The sequence below is a fragment of the Petromyzon marinus genome, chromosome 27 (assembly GCF_048934315.1).
Source record: "Petromyzon marinus isolate PM22_M1 ecotype Great Lakes invasive population chromosome 27, UKy_Petmar_22M1.pri1.0, whole genome shotgun sequence".
NCBI lineage: Eukaryota > Metazoa > Chordata > Hyperoartia > Petromyzontiformes > Petromyzontidae > Petromyzon > Petromyzon marinus.
In genome coordinates, this window is record NC_133693.1 from 3,952,501 (window position 1) to 3,970,812 (window position 18,312).

At 51.3% G+C, this 18,312-nt stretch overlaps 2 protein-coding genes across 3 annotated transcripts in view; both read left to right on the forward strand.

The window, feature by feature from the left end:
* The window catches only part of LOC116946618 (ras-related protein Rab-23-like), a 23,747-nt gene extending 20,648 nt beyond the window's left edge, over nucleotides 1–3,099 (forward strand). For both annotated transcript variants that reach the window (XM_032961696.2, XM_032961697.2), the window contains exon 7: nucleotides 1–3,099. This exon is cut by the window's left edge and continues 561 nt beyond it. The gene's annotated coding sequence lies outside the window, so the exon portion shown is untranslated.
* An 11,196-nt stretch (nucleotides 3,100–14,295) lies between these two features.
* BAG2 (BAG cochaperone 2) lies at nucleotides 14,296–16,337 on the forward strand. The gene has a single exon (XM_032961695.2). The coding sequence runs from the start codon at nucleotides 14,563–14,565 to the stop codon at nucleotides 15,067–15,069; it is 507 nt and encodes a 168-aa protein (XP_032817586.1). The 5' UTR covers nucleotides 14,296–14,562; the 3' UTR covers nucleotides 15,070–16,337.
* The last annotated feature ends 1,975 nt before the right edge of the window (nucleotides 16,338–18,312 follow it).

The following is an 18,312-nucleotide window of genomic DNA, read 5'->3' on the forward strand; positions in this document are numbered from 1 at the left end:
TTACGAGCGCTGCCACAGCGTAAGTGGTTCTCACACCGGACTACTACAACCCAGAGGTCGCCGGTTCGATCTCCCAGCCCAGCAGCTGAAACTATGGTGGCAATTTTCTTAAATGCCCCCCCCCCCACCACCACTGCCTCTGTCCACCCAGGAATATAAATGGTTTCGTGTGGTGGGGTAAAGCGTGGGGTACACCCCTCCTCTTCCAAGATATCCAGCCAACGCGGACGAGCAGCCTCCGTAGAGCTGCGTCTGTAGTGTAGGGAGAAGTGCCATGAGAAAGGCAATGGCCGTGGTGCAACTTTACCCTTTGGTTCTTTCGGTAAAGTCACGTAGGTAGAAAGATCAAATTAAACAAAAAATAATATATCGCGACTTTTCGATCGCAACACAGGCGGTCGTCCTCAGGCGGAAAAAAAAATATAATCCAGCAGTGGTACTGCTGAACAAGCGAGAGAGCTGTTACAACAAGAAGCTATTTACGTGGCGATGGGCAAGCAAGCGGGGTCTGAGCTAGAAAGGAATTCCATCCCCGGACGCAAGCAAACCTCTTGTTGTAACAGCTCTCTCGCTGGTTCACCAGTTCCACTGCTGGATTATTATTTTTTTTCCGCCTGAGGATGACCGCTTGTGTTGCGATCAAAAAGTCGCGAAATATTATTTTTTGTTTTATTTAATTTTTCTACCTACGTGACTTTACCGAAAGAACCAAAGAGTATGGATTCCTGCAGTCACGAAAGCTTCAAATGAAGATTGCAACTTTACCGTTTATCGTTTTTGCGGCAGGTTGGCCTCGCAGCAAGAAGTCTCCCTGGGTTTGATGCCCGACTCGGGCGTCTTTTTCTACTTGGAGTTTGTATATGTTCTACATGGGGTTTATCCCATAGCTAAACAGAAGAAAAAAACGCACAGTGGAACTGGTATGGCTCAGTTAGCTGCTGAAATTTTACCTGCAAATTACTTATTTGTGATTACTCATAGCGGCAACAGGATCAGAATCTTTATTTATCTTGGAGAAATAAGATGAGCTTTGAAGCTCTTTTTCACACATGTCCAGTAGGAGTGAGTCAAAACATTACTACACTTAACCCCGACTGTAAAAACTTGGCAGGACCCTCCTGAATGAGAATCTTGAGACTCAGTGAGGCTTTGCTGGGTAATAAATAAATACAAATATACCAATAATCAAAAAGAAAAAAGACTTGCTGCTTTATGAGGTGGTTTTAATTCAATCCTTCAATTTTACCCATCTGACATCCGGCATAAAGGGATACGTTTCGTGTGCGTGTGTGTCTGTGTGTATGTGTAAGTGGGGAGCGGTCGTGTAGTAGTGAGCAGAACTGCGCTGTAAACCCAACAACCCGCGTTCGATTCCCGCTCACGCCCAACATCGATCCGTAACGAATATCTGAACCGGTCCTAGTTCTCCGCTGGGTCCACTCAGCCTTAAATGAGTACCTGGTGTGGTGCGTTAACATTAGCACTGGGGGTGACAAAGGCGGCCGGGCGTGTTGCTGTCCACACCACCTCCTCACGCGTGTGCCGTACCAGCCTTACTAATGGGTCTGTTGAGGCCACACGGGGGACCTTTATGTGTAAGAAGAGGTGGGGGGTGCGGCGGTGTGGGGGACCTGTTCTGCCCTGGTGTTCATTCCGTGGAGTGGGGATGCCTAAATCCGGCCCTATCAGCAACTCTCTGTGCACTATCTCTGGGTGTTGTCGTTTTTTGCAGTACATGAACAGTATTTATTTGACTCGTTTTTTTGCCATTGCCTGTGGCATATTTTTTGAACTAACTAAAACAAATACAAAGGGCATTTTTGAAGTTAACGAAGAGAGGAATAATAATACTGTAATGAGAACAAAATGATCGTCTCGCGCGATTGGGGTTAATAAATCGTGATCGGCGGATAGATTGCTGTGAATCCCGACGCAATGTTGGCGGCTGGCCCAGGGCTTCATTTCAGCCAAATATTCATGAAACCGGCACACCACATCCAGTATACATCTGACTGTGGGCTGTGGCTACTACTGGTCACGTGCCACCTCGTCCAGTCGACCAGTGACCCAAAAAATGTGTCCGCGCCCCGCACGCCGTATTCAGTATACTCTTGGGTCTTTCTGTAAAGTCACATAGATAGGTTCAAAAAAAATTACAAAAAAAATTCGGACGTTTCGATCGCGACACAAGCGTTCGTCATCAGGAGAAATAAACTCCTTAAAAGACTTTTTAAAAAAAAAAAACAACGGTTTTATTTTAAAGTGCACTAAAAAGTAAATGACTCGATTGGACAACGGGAAGTGGACAACATCTTGATGACACGTGGCGCCTGAGACACGTGGCGAGGCGATTCCAGAGTTTAGGGACCGCGGCGTTTTTGACCTACCCCAAATAAATATTTAATTAATAAGCCGTCCATACAATGTGCTAATTGCTTTAAAAGAGCCAATTAATTGATTAATTGATGACGATTTTGATACTGGCATGCATTGTCACCGGATCTGAGTACGTGTGCAAAATTTGGAATTGATTGGACAACAGGAAGTAGACTAAATTTTGATTGCAAGATTTGACCACGACAAACATACGGGTCAGGTTAAGTAAAACCGTTGAAAAAGAGCGGGAAATCTGCTGAGGCAGGCTGTTTTAAAGGTTTCAAATGGGTGCAGCCCAAGGGTCATAAACGAAGTGGGCGGGGCTAGTTATGTTAATGTGATAAATTTGCATGTTAATGTCAGGTGGGAGAGCGGCCTCCATCCACCTTTAACATCACTCGCCCCACCCACTTCGTTGATGACCATTGGGCTACACACATTTTAAACCTTTAAAACAGCCTGCATCAGCAGCTTTCCCACTCTTTTTTCTCCTGAGGACGAACGCTTGTGTCGCCATCGAAACGTCGCAGTTTTTTAGTTATTTTCTTTGAACCTATCTACGTGAATTTACCGAAAGACCCAATAATATGAATTCCTGCAGTCACGAAAGCTTTAAGTTAAGATGTATTCAGTATACCTAACAATTTGTGTGAAACTAAGCCCTGGCCGGACCAGTGTCTGAGTGCGGCTTGCCTTGGAAATAAATCAGACCTTGTGAATGCACCAGGAGTGGAGTTCTTTATCGCTGTGAGAACCACACTGAGCAAGCAAACAAACAAAACCGCCGATACTGATGCACATATCACCGCTGCGGCAACTTCTACTGCTGCTTATGATACACAGTCACTGTTGCTGCTGCCGATACAATGGTGATGCTGAAGATGCTGCTGATGATGATCATCATGCTGCTGATGATAATCATCATCATGCTGATGATGCTGCTGCTGCTGCTAATAGACGTGGCATTGCACTCGCGATGCTGTTGATAACCCTCATGCTGCTGACGATATTTCTCACTCTGCTGCTTATTCTGCTGCTACTGCTGGCATCAATGCTGCCAGCGCACGGGTGGGTGACGTGGGGGGAGGGGTGGGGGTGACGTGGGGGGGGGAGACGGGGGGTGACACGGAGTGGGGGTGACGTTGGGGGGGGGGGGACACGGGGTGGGGGAGACGGGGGGGTGACGTGGGGGGGGGGTGACGTGGGGGGGGGTGACGTGGGTGGGGGGGGTGACGTGGGGGGGGGTGAGACGGGGGGGGGGTGACACGGGGTGGGGGTGGCGTGGGTGAGACGGGGGGGGGGGTGGTGACACTGGGTGGGGGTGACGTGGGGGGGGGTTGAGGCGGGGGGGGTGGTGACACTAGGTGGGGGTGACGCGGTAGGAATGATTCACTGCCCAGGATGACTCACTCCGTTGTGCCGGAGCGCTTTCTTGTTGCTGCTGCTGCTGATGATGACGACCACGCCTCTGCTCGCAGGGAGACCAATTAGCGGCAGCTTTGCCAGCGGCGGCGGATGAATGCGCGGCGTGCGGATTGCACGACGGTGACTCCGCTTATCGCCATCGTTAGCAGCCATGATCAATCCAGCTGTGCTGGGTGAAAGCCTCCCCTCCCACCACCCCCTCTCAAGCCGTCACCATCTCTCACGGTGCTGCAATGATGTGACAATCCGCAGGCGGCATTGGCGGGCACACGAGAGATGATGTTTCGTCGCTCCGTCTCCACGGTTAACGTCCTCTCAGAAGCGTTCCGTGCACTGGCTGCCGCTCGGTTGTTAAACTGCGCGTGTCTTCCAACGGGGAATTTGTTTTTGTTTTTTAGCACATTCGTCAACGACGCTGCGGTCTTTAAAGGGAAAACTTAATATGCGACGTTTCGGGCAATGAACCTTCTTCACAGGACATATTTACGCTACATGCGCTATGAAGAAAGGTAATTGTCCGAAACGTCGCCTATTATATATTTTAAGACCACTCTGATTGACTAATGTGTTTGGGGTTTTGTTGCTGAAGAAGGGTAATTTCCCGAAACGTCGCCTATTATATATTTTAAGTCCACTCTGATCGACTGTGTTTGGGGTTTTGTTGCTGAAGAAGGGTAATTTCCCGAAACGTCGCCTATTATATATTTTAAGATCACTCTGATCGACTAATATGTTTGGGGTTTTGTTGCTGAAGAAGGGTAATTTCCCGAAACGTCGCCTATTATATATTTTAAGACCACTCTTATTGACTAATGTGTTTGGGGTTTTGTTGCTGAAGAAGGGTAATTTCCCGAAACGTCGCCTATTATATATTTAAGACCACTCTGATTGACTAATGTGTTTGGGGTTTTGTTGCTGAAGAAGGGTAATTTCCCGAAACGTCGCCTATTATATATTTTAAGACCACTCTGATCGACTAATGTGTTTGGGGTTTTGTTGCTGAAGAAGGGTAATTTCCCGAAACGTCGCCTATTATATATTTTAAGACCACTCTGACTGTGTTTGGGGTTTTGTTGCTGAAGAAGGGTAATTTCGCGAAACGTCGCCTATTATATATTTTAAGACCACTCTGATTGACTAATGTGTTTGGGGTTTTGTTGCTGAAGAAGGGTAATTTCGCGAAACGTCGCCTATTATATATTTTAAGACCACTCTGATTGACTAATGTGTTTGGGGTTTTGTTGTTTTGCTTGTGAACCAGTGCCAACGCAGCAGCAGCGCCACCAAATAACTCGCCTCTTAATGACATCCTTTCAAAGTGTTACTTATCTCAGTGGCCGTTAACGATGCCATTTAATCTTCGTACCTTCTCCAGTCCGGGTCCGTGACGCGGAGAAGACAAACTAAAACATTCCGCAACCCGGCACACCGCATCCATCACCACTGTTGTGTTGAGCTGTCACGAGCAAATGGCATAGGGGTGTTTCTGAGACCATGTCCTGAATATCTACACTGGCTCTGTACTGCGCGTGCCGATGCAGTCATGGGTACGCGCTATATAATTCCACAATTGCATTGCAGTGGTTCACACAGACCCAGAGACTCACGTAGAGAACCAAATACTTACATAGGGACTCACAGACTTGCATAGGGACTCACAGACTCCTATAGAGACCGACATACTTACACAGGGCTCTACAGACTCGCATTGAGACGCACATAGACTCAAATAGACACCCATAGACTCACAGAGACCCATAGGCTAACATAGAGAGCAACATACATAGAGACTTATATATTAACATCCTATGACTGCCACTCTATGAAAAAAAAACGCTCAGTGTGACTGTACGGAGTCTTTACACGTCACCATATAAACGTAGAACTTCTTTCATACCGTACGCTATATATGCAAATAAGCTCGACACATCTAAACTTCCACACATCCCTAAAGAAGGAGTGACATTTCTCATTAAAGCCGCTTTGTTCGTGGATTTTCAAACGCTTTGCTAAAGTGTTACATTCCTAACTCCAGCTTGTCTGAATATCGACTCGATATTGATTCAATATCGATATCAATGTCGATTGAATATCGATTAAAAAACACAAACCCCGCGAGTATAAAAACAAATTACGCGCTAGCATCCCACGTCGTTGAGGATTTTCGCTCTGGCTTGATGACTCCGATGATGATGATAAACCAAAAACTATAAACTATTTTTGTTTTATTTTACCAGGTTAAAGCCCATTGAGTTACGTAGCTCTCTTTCAGAAGCGACCTGGCCACAAATGATAGCACAACCTAGTGGCTTTATATCACGTGGGCATGTATAGCACGCACGTGTACATATGGGTGGATTGGTGGATGAATAAGGTCGATGGATGTGTGGATAAGGGAATGATGGATGGGTGGGTTACTGTGCGGATAGATGTGTGGATGGATGGGATGAATGCGTGGAGACGGGGTCGGATGTCTCTATTGGTGGATGTTTTGGTGGATATATTATTGTGGTCATATGCACAGGGTTACTTTGGTGCGTGGATTGATAGATGTTGCGTCTTTGTCTTGCATAACTTTATACACAGCTCCCCTGCCCCGCTGTATATTGCTTTGTAATCGCCGAGTTGTTCCGTGCAAGAGACCGTCTGCTCGGCTCTCACGAGGTAAAATCCGTGATTGGCTGACTCACACCCTCGGTCGCCGCTCCATCACCCACCCGCCCGTCCCCTCCCTCCCCCTCCCCGCTCTATGAGAAGAGGAGGCTGGAAGCGGCGTGTGGGTGGAAGTCTGAGACATAGCCCCCCCCACCGGCCCCCCACAGAGGGGCGTACGAACCATGACCTCCGTGATTCCTGCTCCACCCATTAGCTCAACTTGACCCCCCCCCCCCAACCCAACAGAGAGAGAGAGCCAGGTTCAAACCTCGGACAAAACACAACCCCACGCATTCATTAAAACCTCCACGAGTGGGAAATTAAAGCCGCACGCCACAGGAGTGCGGTTGTGGTCAGCCAACCCAAGCTACGGTTCATATAGTAAGCCACTGTACGGGGTGGTCCAGATGTCTCGTGACCACCAAATTAATTGAGCCCTAACATGTTTTCTCTTTTGCATATTAATTTCTGTTTTAAATTAACCTTACTTCAAGAATATATTTTAAGGTTTAGAGAATTCAATGAAGCTCTCTTGTGGTAAGCAGACCTGGACATTGGCATTTAGCTCCTAGACGTATTTCCATACGCAAATCTTTTTTTTCGATTAAACCTCGACTAAACATAACCCCACTTTCCTGGGTTAAAACTCGACTAGGCGAAGCCCACATCCCATTTAAACTCTGACTTAACCCAAGACCTATCTCGGTTAAAACCTTGACTTAAGCCAACCCACACGACTGTTAAACCTCGACTAAACCCGAAAACAAATCACCTTTGTTTGCATTCACCACTGTCCTGAACAAGGTCAATCAGAACACCACCATTCGGCCCTTAAACGATAAGATAATTGTGTTCATTGCTCACCATTGTGTCCTCACCAGATCCCAATTGTCTGCTCACCGCTCACCACAGCAACATTATAGGCTCACCATTCACATGTCCATTGTCTGCTCACAGCTCATCACATCACCGTTGTCTGCTCACATAACAATTGTTCGCTCGCCGCCATTGTCTGCTCACCATTCACATCACCATTGTTTATTCATTACCAATAGGATCAACATTGTTCACCACTGCGCATATCACCGCTCTCCGATAATCATCACCATTGGTTGCTCACCACTTATCACCAACATCGTGCGGTATATTCACTCTTGTCTGCTAACCACTAATAACAATATAAAATGTGCTCGTCGATTTATGATCACATCACAACTTCTCACATCCTTAGTGTCTGCTCACCGCTCTTCACCACTCATGACATCACCATCCACCGCTCACCACATTTCACATCACCACTCATGACGTCACCATCCACCGCTCACCACTTTTTACATCACCACTCATGACGTCACCATCCTCCGCTCACCACTTCTCACATCACCACTCATGACGTCACCATCCACCGCTCACCACTTCTCACATCACCACTCATGACGTCACCATCCTCCGCTCACCACTTCTCACATCACTACTCATGCCGTCACCATCCACGGCTCACCACTTCTCACATCACTACTCATGACGTCACCATCCACGGCTCACCAGTTGTCACATCACCACTCATGACGTCACCATCCACGGCTCACCACTTCTCACATCACTACTCATGACGTCACCATCCTCCGCTCGCCACTTCTCACATCACCACTCATGACGTCACCATCCTCCGCTCACCACTTCTCACATCACCATCGTCTGCTCACCACTCATCACATAACCAGAGTTTTGCTCACCAACTACCAGCACTATTGTCTAATACTCTAATTCATTACCATTGGCTGCTCACCGCTGCTCACATCACCATCGCCTGCTCATCCACGCGACACAACAGAATGGTCTCTATTAATCGCAGATCACACATCACCACTTATCACCAGTGTCTGCTCACCACAGGCTTACCACAGGCTCACCACCACCACTATCCCTTTCTCCTCCACGTGAATCGTATGCCGGTGAAGTGAGTAATCTCGCGTGGGCGCTTCGACTCTCTCGGCGGGGAGGGAGAGGGGAGGAAGGGAGGGGGTGGTGAGTGGCGAAATCAAAGGGAGCGCGGCGGTGGTGGTGATGATGAATGAATCAGAATCGTGGGAGGGGCGGGGGGGGTTAAGGGGGGCGAGGGGGGTGAGTCAGGCTGGCGATGCACAGGGTGGTTCAGATGATGGGGCGCTGTAATACAATAAAATCGGCCACGAGATGTTATCTGCCTCACCTGGTATGCAGGAGGTGGTGTGTTGGATCACGACCCTGACGATGTCTGCGTATTTGGAGTTTGCATGTGTCTCTCTCCCCGTGGTGGCGTGGCATTTATTTTTTGTCCGGGTCCTCCCGTTTTCCCCTTTCCACATTTACAATCGACGTGCGCTTCGAGGTTAATTTGGCTGCTAGAAAATGTCCCCGCGATGATGCTAAGCCACTTAGTCGAGCTGTCGTTTGTGGACAGGTCGCTTCTGACAAAGAAGCTATAATAGCTCAGTAGGCTTCACCTAATTAAAACAAAATTGTTCAGTTTAATTTAACTTGTGACCCAAATTTCATTACTCTAAAACTGAATATTTGTTTTAAACCAAGGTTTATTTACAAACATAAATGAATATGTGATGGAAAACACGTTAAGGGTCAATTACTTTGTGGGGGGGGGAGGGGGGCGGGTCACAAGACATGCGGTCCACCCTGTTGACACGAACCGTGCCCGCTACTCTCGCCGCTATTCAGGTCACAAACCAGACCCCCCCCACACCCCTCGACGCACATTAAACTACCCCTGCCACTGACCATACCCCTATCAATAGTAACCCTCACCCGCTCATCCGCCACACACGAACACGGGCAACGGTTGAACACCAAGGCTCGGGGAGTCTCAGTCACACTCGTTCACCTCTCGCTTGCTCATTCACGATAGTTCACTTGAATTCAGTCACTCTCATTCGCCACACCCATTATCCCATTTACACAAAGATAAAGATCCCCCCCCCCGCCCCCGTATAGCCTTAACATGAAATTAGGACAAGGGCTGCATGCGAGCACCTATGAAGGCCGACACGACACACGAGGGGGTGGGTGGCCAGCACCACGCCCGACCGCCTTTGTCTCCCTCGCGGCGATGTGTACACATCGCATCCGGTACTCATTTAAGGCTGAGTCGACTTAGGTGAGACCCAGGGACCTGTTCAGATTATCGTCCCTGGCGATCGCCGTAAGCGGGAATGGAACTCGGGTCGCCCGCGTTCGCAGCTGACCGCTGCGCCACCGCTCATCCATTCAACTCGCTCGCTCGCTCGCCAATTCGACGATTGAATTCGCAAACCGCAAAGGGCCCCTCCACCCCCAACCGCGCTGTGGCTCCTTTGCTGCTGCGGGTGGCGGTCGCGTCCCTGGCTGCGCTCCCGCGTGTTGATCGAAGACTTCGGGCGGCTGATGCCCTCGCGACCAGAGGAGGGCTCCCAGTGCGTGACAAGAAACTGCTGATGTCAGTCAATTATATAATCACGCTCGCGTTAGTAGCGTGATGAGCAGCGATGATTGAAGGGGTGGTGGGGTCTGGGAGGCGAGGGGGCTGGGGGAGCGATTTGGGGAGGGGGAGTGGGGGAAGGGGCTTGGGGGTGGGGGCATCGTATGACGCTGGTTTGACGCTTCTTTGCTCGTGAAAACTTCGCTGAGACTCAAGATTAAGTTATCAAGAGGGTCCTGCTAAAGTTTCGCAGTATTCGGGTGATGTTGCTATGATGTGTACACCAATGCCAACTGAGTAATTTGAGGGGATTTGTTTTCTTAAAGCAGTGGCGGGATGTTTTTGGTCAATGCCAGTTACATTGTATGGGAGGGGGGGGGCGTTCTTTTTTGTTTAAGCTACGGGAAGAAACCAGAGAACTCGGAGGAAAACGAACAAACGCCACACAGAAAGGCAGCCTGAGTTGAGATTTGAACCCAGGAAACCTTGTTGCTGTGAGGCACGAGTTATAGCGTGATACCAACCGCACCCTCGAATCCGCACGGCTAATCTGTTACCAATAATACGAAATTTGAAGAAAAAAACCCTTTTGCTAGTTGAATTCAGGTCTGGCTGGATACCTGACTGGCGCGCGGCCATGAACGCGTGCGCGGAGGTGACGTCACTTGCAATCTCATTGTGACGTCCCGGCTGCCCCCCACCCACCCACCCACCCTCAAACCTCGGCCGTAGATCCCGCGAAAATTCGCGAAATACCCTACCGTACGATCATACTGCATTCGAAAAAAGTTTTGCTCACTGGAGGGAGGTAGGGAGAAACGGACGGTCGAAGGGGCGCGGAGGAACCACAGACATGCGGGGAAGCCAGCAGTCAGGTGGTGATGAGCAAACGCCAAAATCTGCCTTAGCCCAAGCTCTGCGATCCACTATATATGAAGGTATTATAGATTAATTAATGAGTGTTTACATGTAGGAGGAAACCGGAGCACACGCAAACAAAGGTCCAGTTTATGCGACGGGGCAACACTATATCCCATACAAATGAAGCAGGTGAGGTACACATTTTCTGTACCCCATTCGCCTCTCGAGCCAGGGTTTGACACTTCCACGACACCCAAGAAGAAGGGCGTTTTGAGCAACATTTGTGCGATCCACCTACCCTCGCCTCCACGGTCCTGTTTCCAAGGGAGCCTAACTCTTCCGATGAGACACGAAGTGTCCACACGGGTCCAGGATTTTTGTCGTCTTAAAAATAAATGCCGATAAAATGGCGCACTCCCAGAAGGCCGTGCTGCTGATGGCGTTAAAAAACCTTTTTTTACGTGGAGGGACGGGATACGTGAAGGGGACGTTGTCTGCTTATTTATGTTATTTATATTCTCCCCAACGACCTAGATAATTGTGTTCGTTATGTACGGGGCTAGAGTGTTGCCCCCCACCCCAGCCTCGCACGCGCGTGGGGTTTTTTCCAGGGTGCTCCGGTTTCCTTTGCCCTATAAATCACAACTCCATGAAACACAACTCCCATCATTAATTGGCTGAAAACGTCTTTCAAGGAAAATAAGTTAAAAAAAATTACCCTGCAAGGGAGCGGGACCCTGCTGATAAAAAAAAAAAACCTGTCCTTTATTTTACCAACATTCTCGTATATGGCAGCCGCCAACTCAGAATTCCCCGTGTCACATAAACCCGTAGGGCAAGGGACTGATTCTCGATCTGTGCCAACGACTGCCCGTGTAGCTCTCTCCCTCCCTCTCTCGCTCTGTCGCCCCCTGCCATTCCTCTGGCTCTCGCTCAGAGCCCCCCCCCCCACCCCCCCACGAGTCTTTGAGAACCCCCACCAGCCAGTCCATCTGCTCCCCCCGCTAAACTCTTCCACACATAACCCCCGCTCTCATCTCCCCCCACCGTCATCCTTGCATCATCATCACCACCACCACCATCCCACTCTACCCTCCCGCTTCGCTTCACCCACGCACTTTTAGAACAGTGAATTAATTAATGAGTGAGCGAGTGAATTAATTACCAAATGTAATGAATGCACGGTTGAATTAATTAATGAATAATTGATCGAATTGATGAAAACACGGATGAGAGAATTAATGCCTTGGCTTCGTGAGTGTGAATCAGTAAGATGGTGTGAATAAGTGAATCAGCAAGCTGATTCCTTCCTAACAAAGTTATGAGCGAGCGAATCGACGATTAAATCATTGAACTAACGAACGAGTGAATACACGATTCAATTGCCTCAATAGTGAATGAGTGAATCTGGTACTGTTGAATGCGCGAACCAATGAATGGATGACTTAATGAGCGAATAGATGATTTATTGAGCGTACGAACGATGCACCGAATCAATGAGCGAATGAATCCACGAATGAAACCGGATGTCATACCGCGAGGCGGTGCACGTGTGGAGGCGCCAATACCCAGGGGTCTCCGATGACTCCACCGCGAGCTTTTGCTCAATTTGCGCCTCCACTCTGATGTGACCCGGCAGAGGTGGGGGCGGGGGAGGGAGGGGGGGAGCAATTCCGCCCCCCCCCCACCTCGCAAGTTCACGGCGTAACCGGAAACGTCAATTAGTCTGAACAAAACCCAGAGGTCGTCGTTCGCGGTGTAGCATCGCGGTCGGCATGGGCCCTGCACCTGGGAATGATTCTTCCTCGCCATCCACCACTCGTCGCAGGCCGGTGCCTCGGCCCCTCCGGCCCGTGGGTTTCCCCCCAACCCCCAACGCAATTGCACCGCCTGCGCACTCGAAGACCACCGCCACTGGGCCTCTAACGCGCGGTGGAATCGCGAGAGAGCAACAAGATGGGAGAGCAGTGACCGGATCGCTCTCTCCGCGCTCTCCGCTTCCAAGCCTCCTCGCCCCGCTCTTCGTCCGCAACCCTCCCCGTTCCTCGCGCTCCGCTCTGCCCCCCTCGCTCCCAGATCCACGCTCTTCCCCGCCCCGCTCCCCGCATCGCTCTTCGTCCGCAACCCTCCCCGTTCCTCGCGCTCCGCTCTGCCCCCCTCGCTCCCAGATCCACGCTCTTCCCCGCCCCGCTCCCCGCATCGCTCCACTCTCTCTCTCGCGCGCGCGCTCCCCTCTCTCTCGCCGTAAGCGCCATGGTGGTTCGCGCCCCGCTCATCGCCACCGCGAGTCGTGTTGGTCGCGACCGCGCGCCGCTATCGAGGATTCGCGACGGTTCGCGACCGCGTATCCATCGCGGCCATGTCGAGTGTAGGGACACGGGGAGACAACGAGAGGGTGGGAGAGGGATAGGCGGGAAGGAAGAGAGAGACAGTGGTGTCAGCTGTCGAGGGTGCAGTCCGTGTAACTGCACCGGGTCCCTCGGCCCGGAGGGGAGCCCAGGTTCCATCCGGCCTACGAAGAGGGGACGGGGGTGGGAATTGGGAGTGCGGGTCCCAAATTATTAATTGCACCCAGGACTCGTGCCAACCACGCTACGCCACCCACTGACACTCACAGATGGGCGAGAGAGACGCACGCCACACAGAGGCATGCGGACGCGGATAGGAAGAGACAGAGACGGGAAGAGACAAGGAGGACAACAGGGGGATACCTGGGGAAAAATAGACAGATGGAGATTGGGTGGGACTCAGCGAGAGAAAGAGACGCGGGGGAAGACGACGGACAGAGCGAGGAAGGCAGAAAGTGGGACAGACAAAGACGCAGGGAGACAAAGACGGGTAGGAACCCCGTCTGTGTGCGCGAGCTGCGGTGCCCCACGCGCATGCTTATTTTTTTATTGCGCAAAACCAAAACCCTCTGCGGTGGTGCCGATAAATTGCGTAACGCGGACAAAGAGCAAAGCTCTCCATGAATACCAAGCAGGGGCTTTCCCCGTGCCACAGAGCCCGCATTCCGCCTCCGCTTCTCACCAGAAAATATACACGTATATCTTTTTGTTACGGACGAAAAAAAATAAACCCTACACACACACACAAAATATCTGAAATACCAATTATGGTAGTGTTCGCGCATCAAGGCGGCCCTACGCTTTGCGGATGACGCATTCCTCGTGTCCCCGCTAATTCACACGTTGTCTCAACGCGCACGGGGAAATCTCTCTATCTCTCTCATGCTCGCACTCTCTCGTCGTCACTTTGTCGCTCATCGTCGCAGCTCGTCCCACACGTGCGTGGGACGAGAGCCGGAGAATCGCTCCCCCCTCCTCATCGCACGCGGGCCGAGGGAGCCGATCGAGCGTCTGCCGTGCGTCACTTGCAGCGCGGTCTGACGTAGCCACGCGTGCGCGCTCAGCCACTATCGGATAATCCAACCAGAGAACAACAGATAATAACAACACATACAACACACGAGGAGGAGGGAGGGATGGATAGCGAGAGGCGGGGGAGAGAGTGGGGGTGGGAGTGAACCAGTTGCCAGGCATGGATGGGGCTTTCCCTGCCCACGCTCGAGACTCGAGTGTGAGTGGGCGGCGGTGACGGGCGCATCATAGCGAGGAGTATAAATGGGAGTCGAGATCCTAGTTCGGGCAGAGGAGCGAGAGACAACGGTGTCTTCCTGCGTCACTCGAGCTATCGGAGGAGGTTCCCCTTCCTAGAGGTGCAGCAGCAGCAGAAGAATCTTCGCCATCAGCAGCCGCAGCCGCCACCGCAGCAGCCACCTCCCCGCCGCAGACATGAATTGCTTTCTGCTCGTCCAGCCGCGGGTGCCGATGTCGCCCCGCGGTGTCACCGTGCGCCTGCCGTCCCGCGCGGCGCTGTCGACGGGCGAGCGCGAGGAGCTGAGCGTCACGGCCGAGCGGCTGCTGAGCCGCACCCTCACCGTGGAGGTGGCCCTCGAGACGCTGCGCAACGCCCAGCAGCAGGAGGCCCTGCGCAAGGCCAGCTCGCTCATCGACGACGTCGCCGCACGGCTGCGGGACGACCTGGACGGTGCCAAGCGGCGCCTCGCCTCGCTGCACGGCGCCTGCCACGCGGACGGCGAACCCTCCTCGTCGGGTCCCCTCGACAGCAAGTTCCAGTCGCTGGTCATCGGCTGCGCACTCGAGGATAGGAGGAAGCTCAAGAAGAGGTTGGCGACGCTCATCCGCAACGTGGAGAACGCGGACCGCGCCATCAAACTGCTCGACCATCAGTACCAGAAGTCGTCCGTGAGTGGCACCGGGACGATGACCCGGCGATAAAGAACATCTCAAACATCACTGACACCTTCGCCAACTCGATCACCGTCCTCCCACACATGTCCCAACTCCTCCTCGCCCCAACGCCACTCGTGGGGCATCCGTTGATCGGTCTCTCTCTGTGTCTGTGGCCGTGAATTTAACCGAGAGGAGGAACGAGGGAATGAATGAAGGGAGAAAGGCTGCGAGCGAGGTCCTGAATCGGGGCATGGGGGAACCGAAGGAGATGGGGGGGAGGTCCCATCTCGGGGTGAACCCGATGGGAGGTCCGGTCCGGTCTTCGTGCCCCTCCGCGAAGCGCAAATATCGGCACCCGGTAGAACGAACGAACGAATGACCGAACAGAGTGGAGGGAGCGAACGAAGAGAAAAAGACTGCGTGCCAATTTGCGTTAATTTGGCTTCCGAGCCGAGTGTGAGTGTTCATTCATTAATTCTCAGAAGCAATGAACATCCGTCTAGTCACGTGCCAGGCGCTCGGTGTGATTAGCCTAATTAATGATGATGATTAATAAGCTTTCGGGCTAGATAAACAACAGCGAATCGCTACGCACGTGGCGACGTAAAGCCGTGTAAATACGTTCCGAGTGAATATGCAAAACCAACCAGCGCTCGCGTGTGATCGAGATCGAGACGCAATACCATGAATTGTTCGTGTCGCGTAACAACGAGAGTGTTCATTTAGCAACAACAGCACCGACAACAAACCTGATCGACGCATGAATCCGTGTTTGAAGCGCCGACGTGTCTGGCTGGTGACGATGCCCAGTGTTGCGCGTAGGTTTGTGTGGTTGTGCTGCGTGGCTTCTCAAATGTGTGCGTGTATTTTTTTTTTTTGGGGGGGGGGTGTACCGCTAAAAGCGTGGTTGCTGTTGTTGATGTGACATGATGACTGCCCGACGTTTACGCTACACGCGCTGGGAGCTTTCTTCCTCCTCCGAATTTAAATAACAAAATTCGGCTCAATTATTCACTTTACGGAAACCCGAATTGTAATTTTCTAGAAGACGCTACCAGCACGTGCAGAGAAACGTCGGACATCACTCCGAACAACACGCGGTATCCACCAGAGGGATCACAAAAAATATATACCCCCCCACACACACACATCGAAATGAGCTGTGGCTACTTGTGTTGTACTTTGGGTAAGTTGGCCGGAAGGTGGCGCGCGATGGCCATCATGAACTGGGTTCGTTTCTTGGATGTTTGTCGTTATTGGCACGTGTCCGATTAAAGTTGCCACTCAGCACACACCGTTGTTGAGAAAGTGGACTGCCCGCTTCTGCGTATTCATTTGGTTGTGAAGGGGAAACCCAGTGTGCGATTTATCTGAGCCGGAGCTGTCCGGTTCTGAGCTCTGAAATATATCTTCTATCTCGATATATAAAAGGCAAAGTTGTGAATGTGTGTCTGTTCAAAATGTTTAGCGTACTTCCCGACATGCAACAAACTTGAAATTTGCCATGTGGGTACTTTCAAGACTGTACACCATGCACAAATTATAAAAAAATACACTTTTTTTAGGGGGGGGGGGAGCTCAATAATGCATTTATTTTTTGCACGGCCAGTGAGCTGTGACGTCAAATCTGTCACGTGACCCGGGCATGTGGAAGCGTAACGCATTGTAGTGTAGTGGTTAGCGCGCTGCGCTACGAACCCGGCGACCCGAGTTCGATTCCCGCTCACGGCCACCACCGGTGACGATTATTTGATCCGGTTCTGGGCTTCCCCTAGGGCCACTCAGCCTCAAACGAGTAACTGCTGTGGTGTGTGAACATCACCACTGGGGAGACAAAGGCGGCCGGGCGTGGTGGATCCAAGTCCCGGGCGAAGCCGGGTAGTACAGCTAGTCTATATATTAAAGTAAAAAAAATGTGTGTGGGTTTGTGTGTGGTCGCGCGCTTGGCTCTCCAACGGTGGGGTTTAGGTAATAAAAAAATATAATAGCCAGGCACCACGCCGTAAGCCCTGCGGTCAGCAAGCAAGCGCTATTCCTCTTTCACATCCGTCAACTTTAAATTAGTTTAATGTGCGATTTTTGTGCGCTTACATTTTATTCATTTATTCACTTATGACGCGTGCACGACCGTACCAACTCACGCGCCTTTGGTGGGGGGGGACGGCCTACGCCAAGTCGCACGCCTTCGATGGGAATGATGGGGGAGGGGCATTTTCTTTCGCATTAAAAATGCTATAAAAATACACTAAACGTTGACGTTAATTCTTCACTGTGTGATGCCCCTCCCACCCCGATGCGTGCAGTTATTACTTCTATACAGTCGCTAGATGCTACCACTATAGGCCGTAGATATTACTGCAGAGCGGCCGGGGAGATCGTGGCTGGTGGGGGGGGTGGGTCAGGGGGTAGCAGCCCAGCCCCAGCCTGCCAAGGTGCCACCTCGGCCGGCTGGACAATCTAGGCGAGGCCGGAGGCTCTGCACGGGACTAGGCCTCACCACGCCATTCTGTCAGGTGAGTACTTTGTGCTATAGAGTCGATAGATACTGCTATAGAGTCAGCATGTACTACTGTAGTGATAGCAGGTACCACCACAGTCGGTATGCATTGCTGTAATCATAGCAGGTGCCACCACAGTCAATACGCACTGCTGTTCGATTTTTAAGAGTAGTTTGGAAATATTTTTAAGACCTGGGCAACGCCGGGTACTTCCTGCTAGTATTTATATATTTCCACCAGCCTGGGGTTCCGGTTTAATTTTGTTCAACCAGGTTGAATAATCATTCTCTCAAATAATCAACCCCCCCCCCCCCCCCGGGTGTAATAACCACCACACGCAACAGGTTGTATAGGCTGCTGCTGGGGGGCTACGTGGCGGGCAGCTGCGCAAAGCTGCAGAAAAAACTCATTGTTGTACTGCACTTCCATGGCTCCCACGACATATTCTATGCTCTGCGCCCACTCTCACCAACCCGCATGCTGGCCGGCACGGTGAAGTATGGTCAAATAACCCCCCATTAACGCTCCCCACAAATTCACGTGCAGACAAAGATCTCCCGTATAGCCTTGACAGACTGTTGGGGCAAGTACAGTTAGCGAGCGCCTATGAAGGCCGATGCCATGCACGATGAGGTGATAGTGTCCCCAGCACCACGCCCGGTCGCCTTTGTCTCTCGCGTGTTGATCTTGATGCACCGCACCGGTTACTCAGTTACGACCGAGTCGGCCTAGGGAAAAAGTCCGGGACCGGGTCTGATAATCGCCACTGATGATAGCCGCGTGCGGTAAT

Excerpts from the sequence above, each read along its gene's own strand:
- BAG2 (XM_032961695.2), top strand. The coding sequence starts at position 14,563 with ATGAATTGCTTTCTGCTCGTCCAGCCGCGGGTGCCGATGTCGCCCCGC.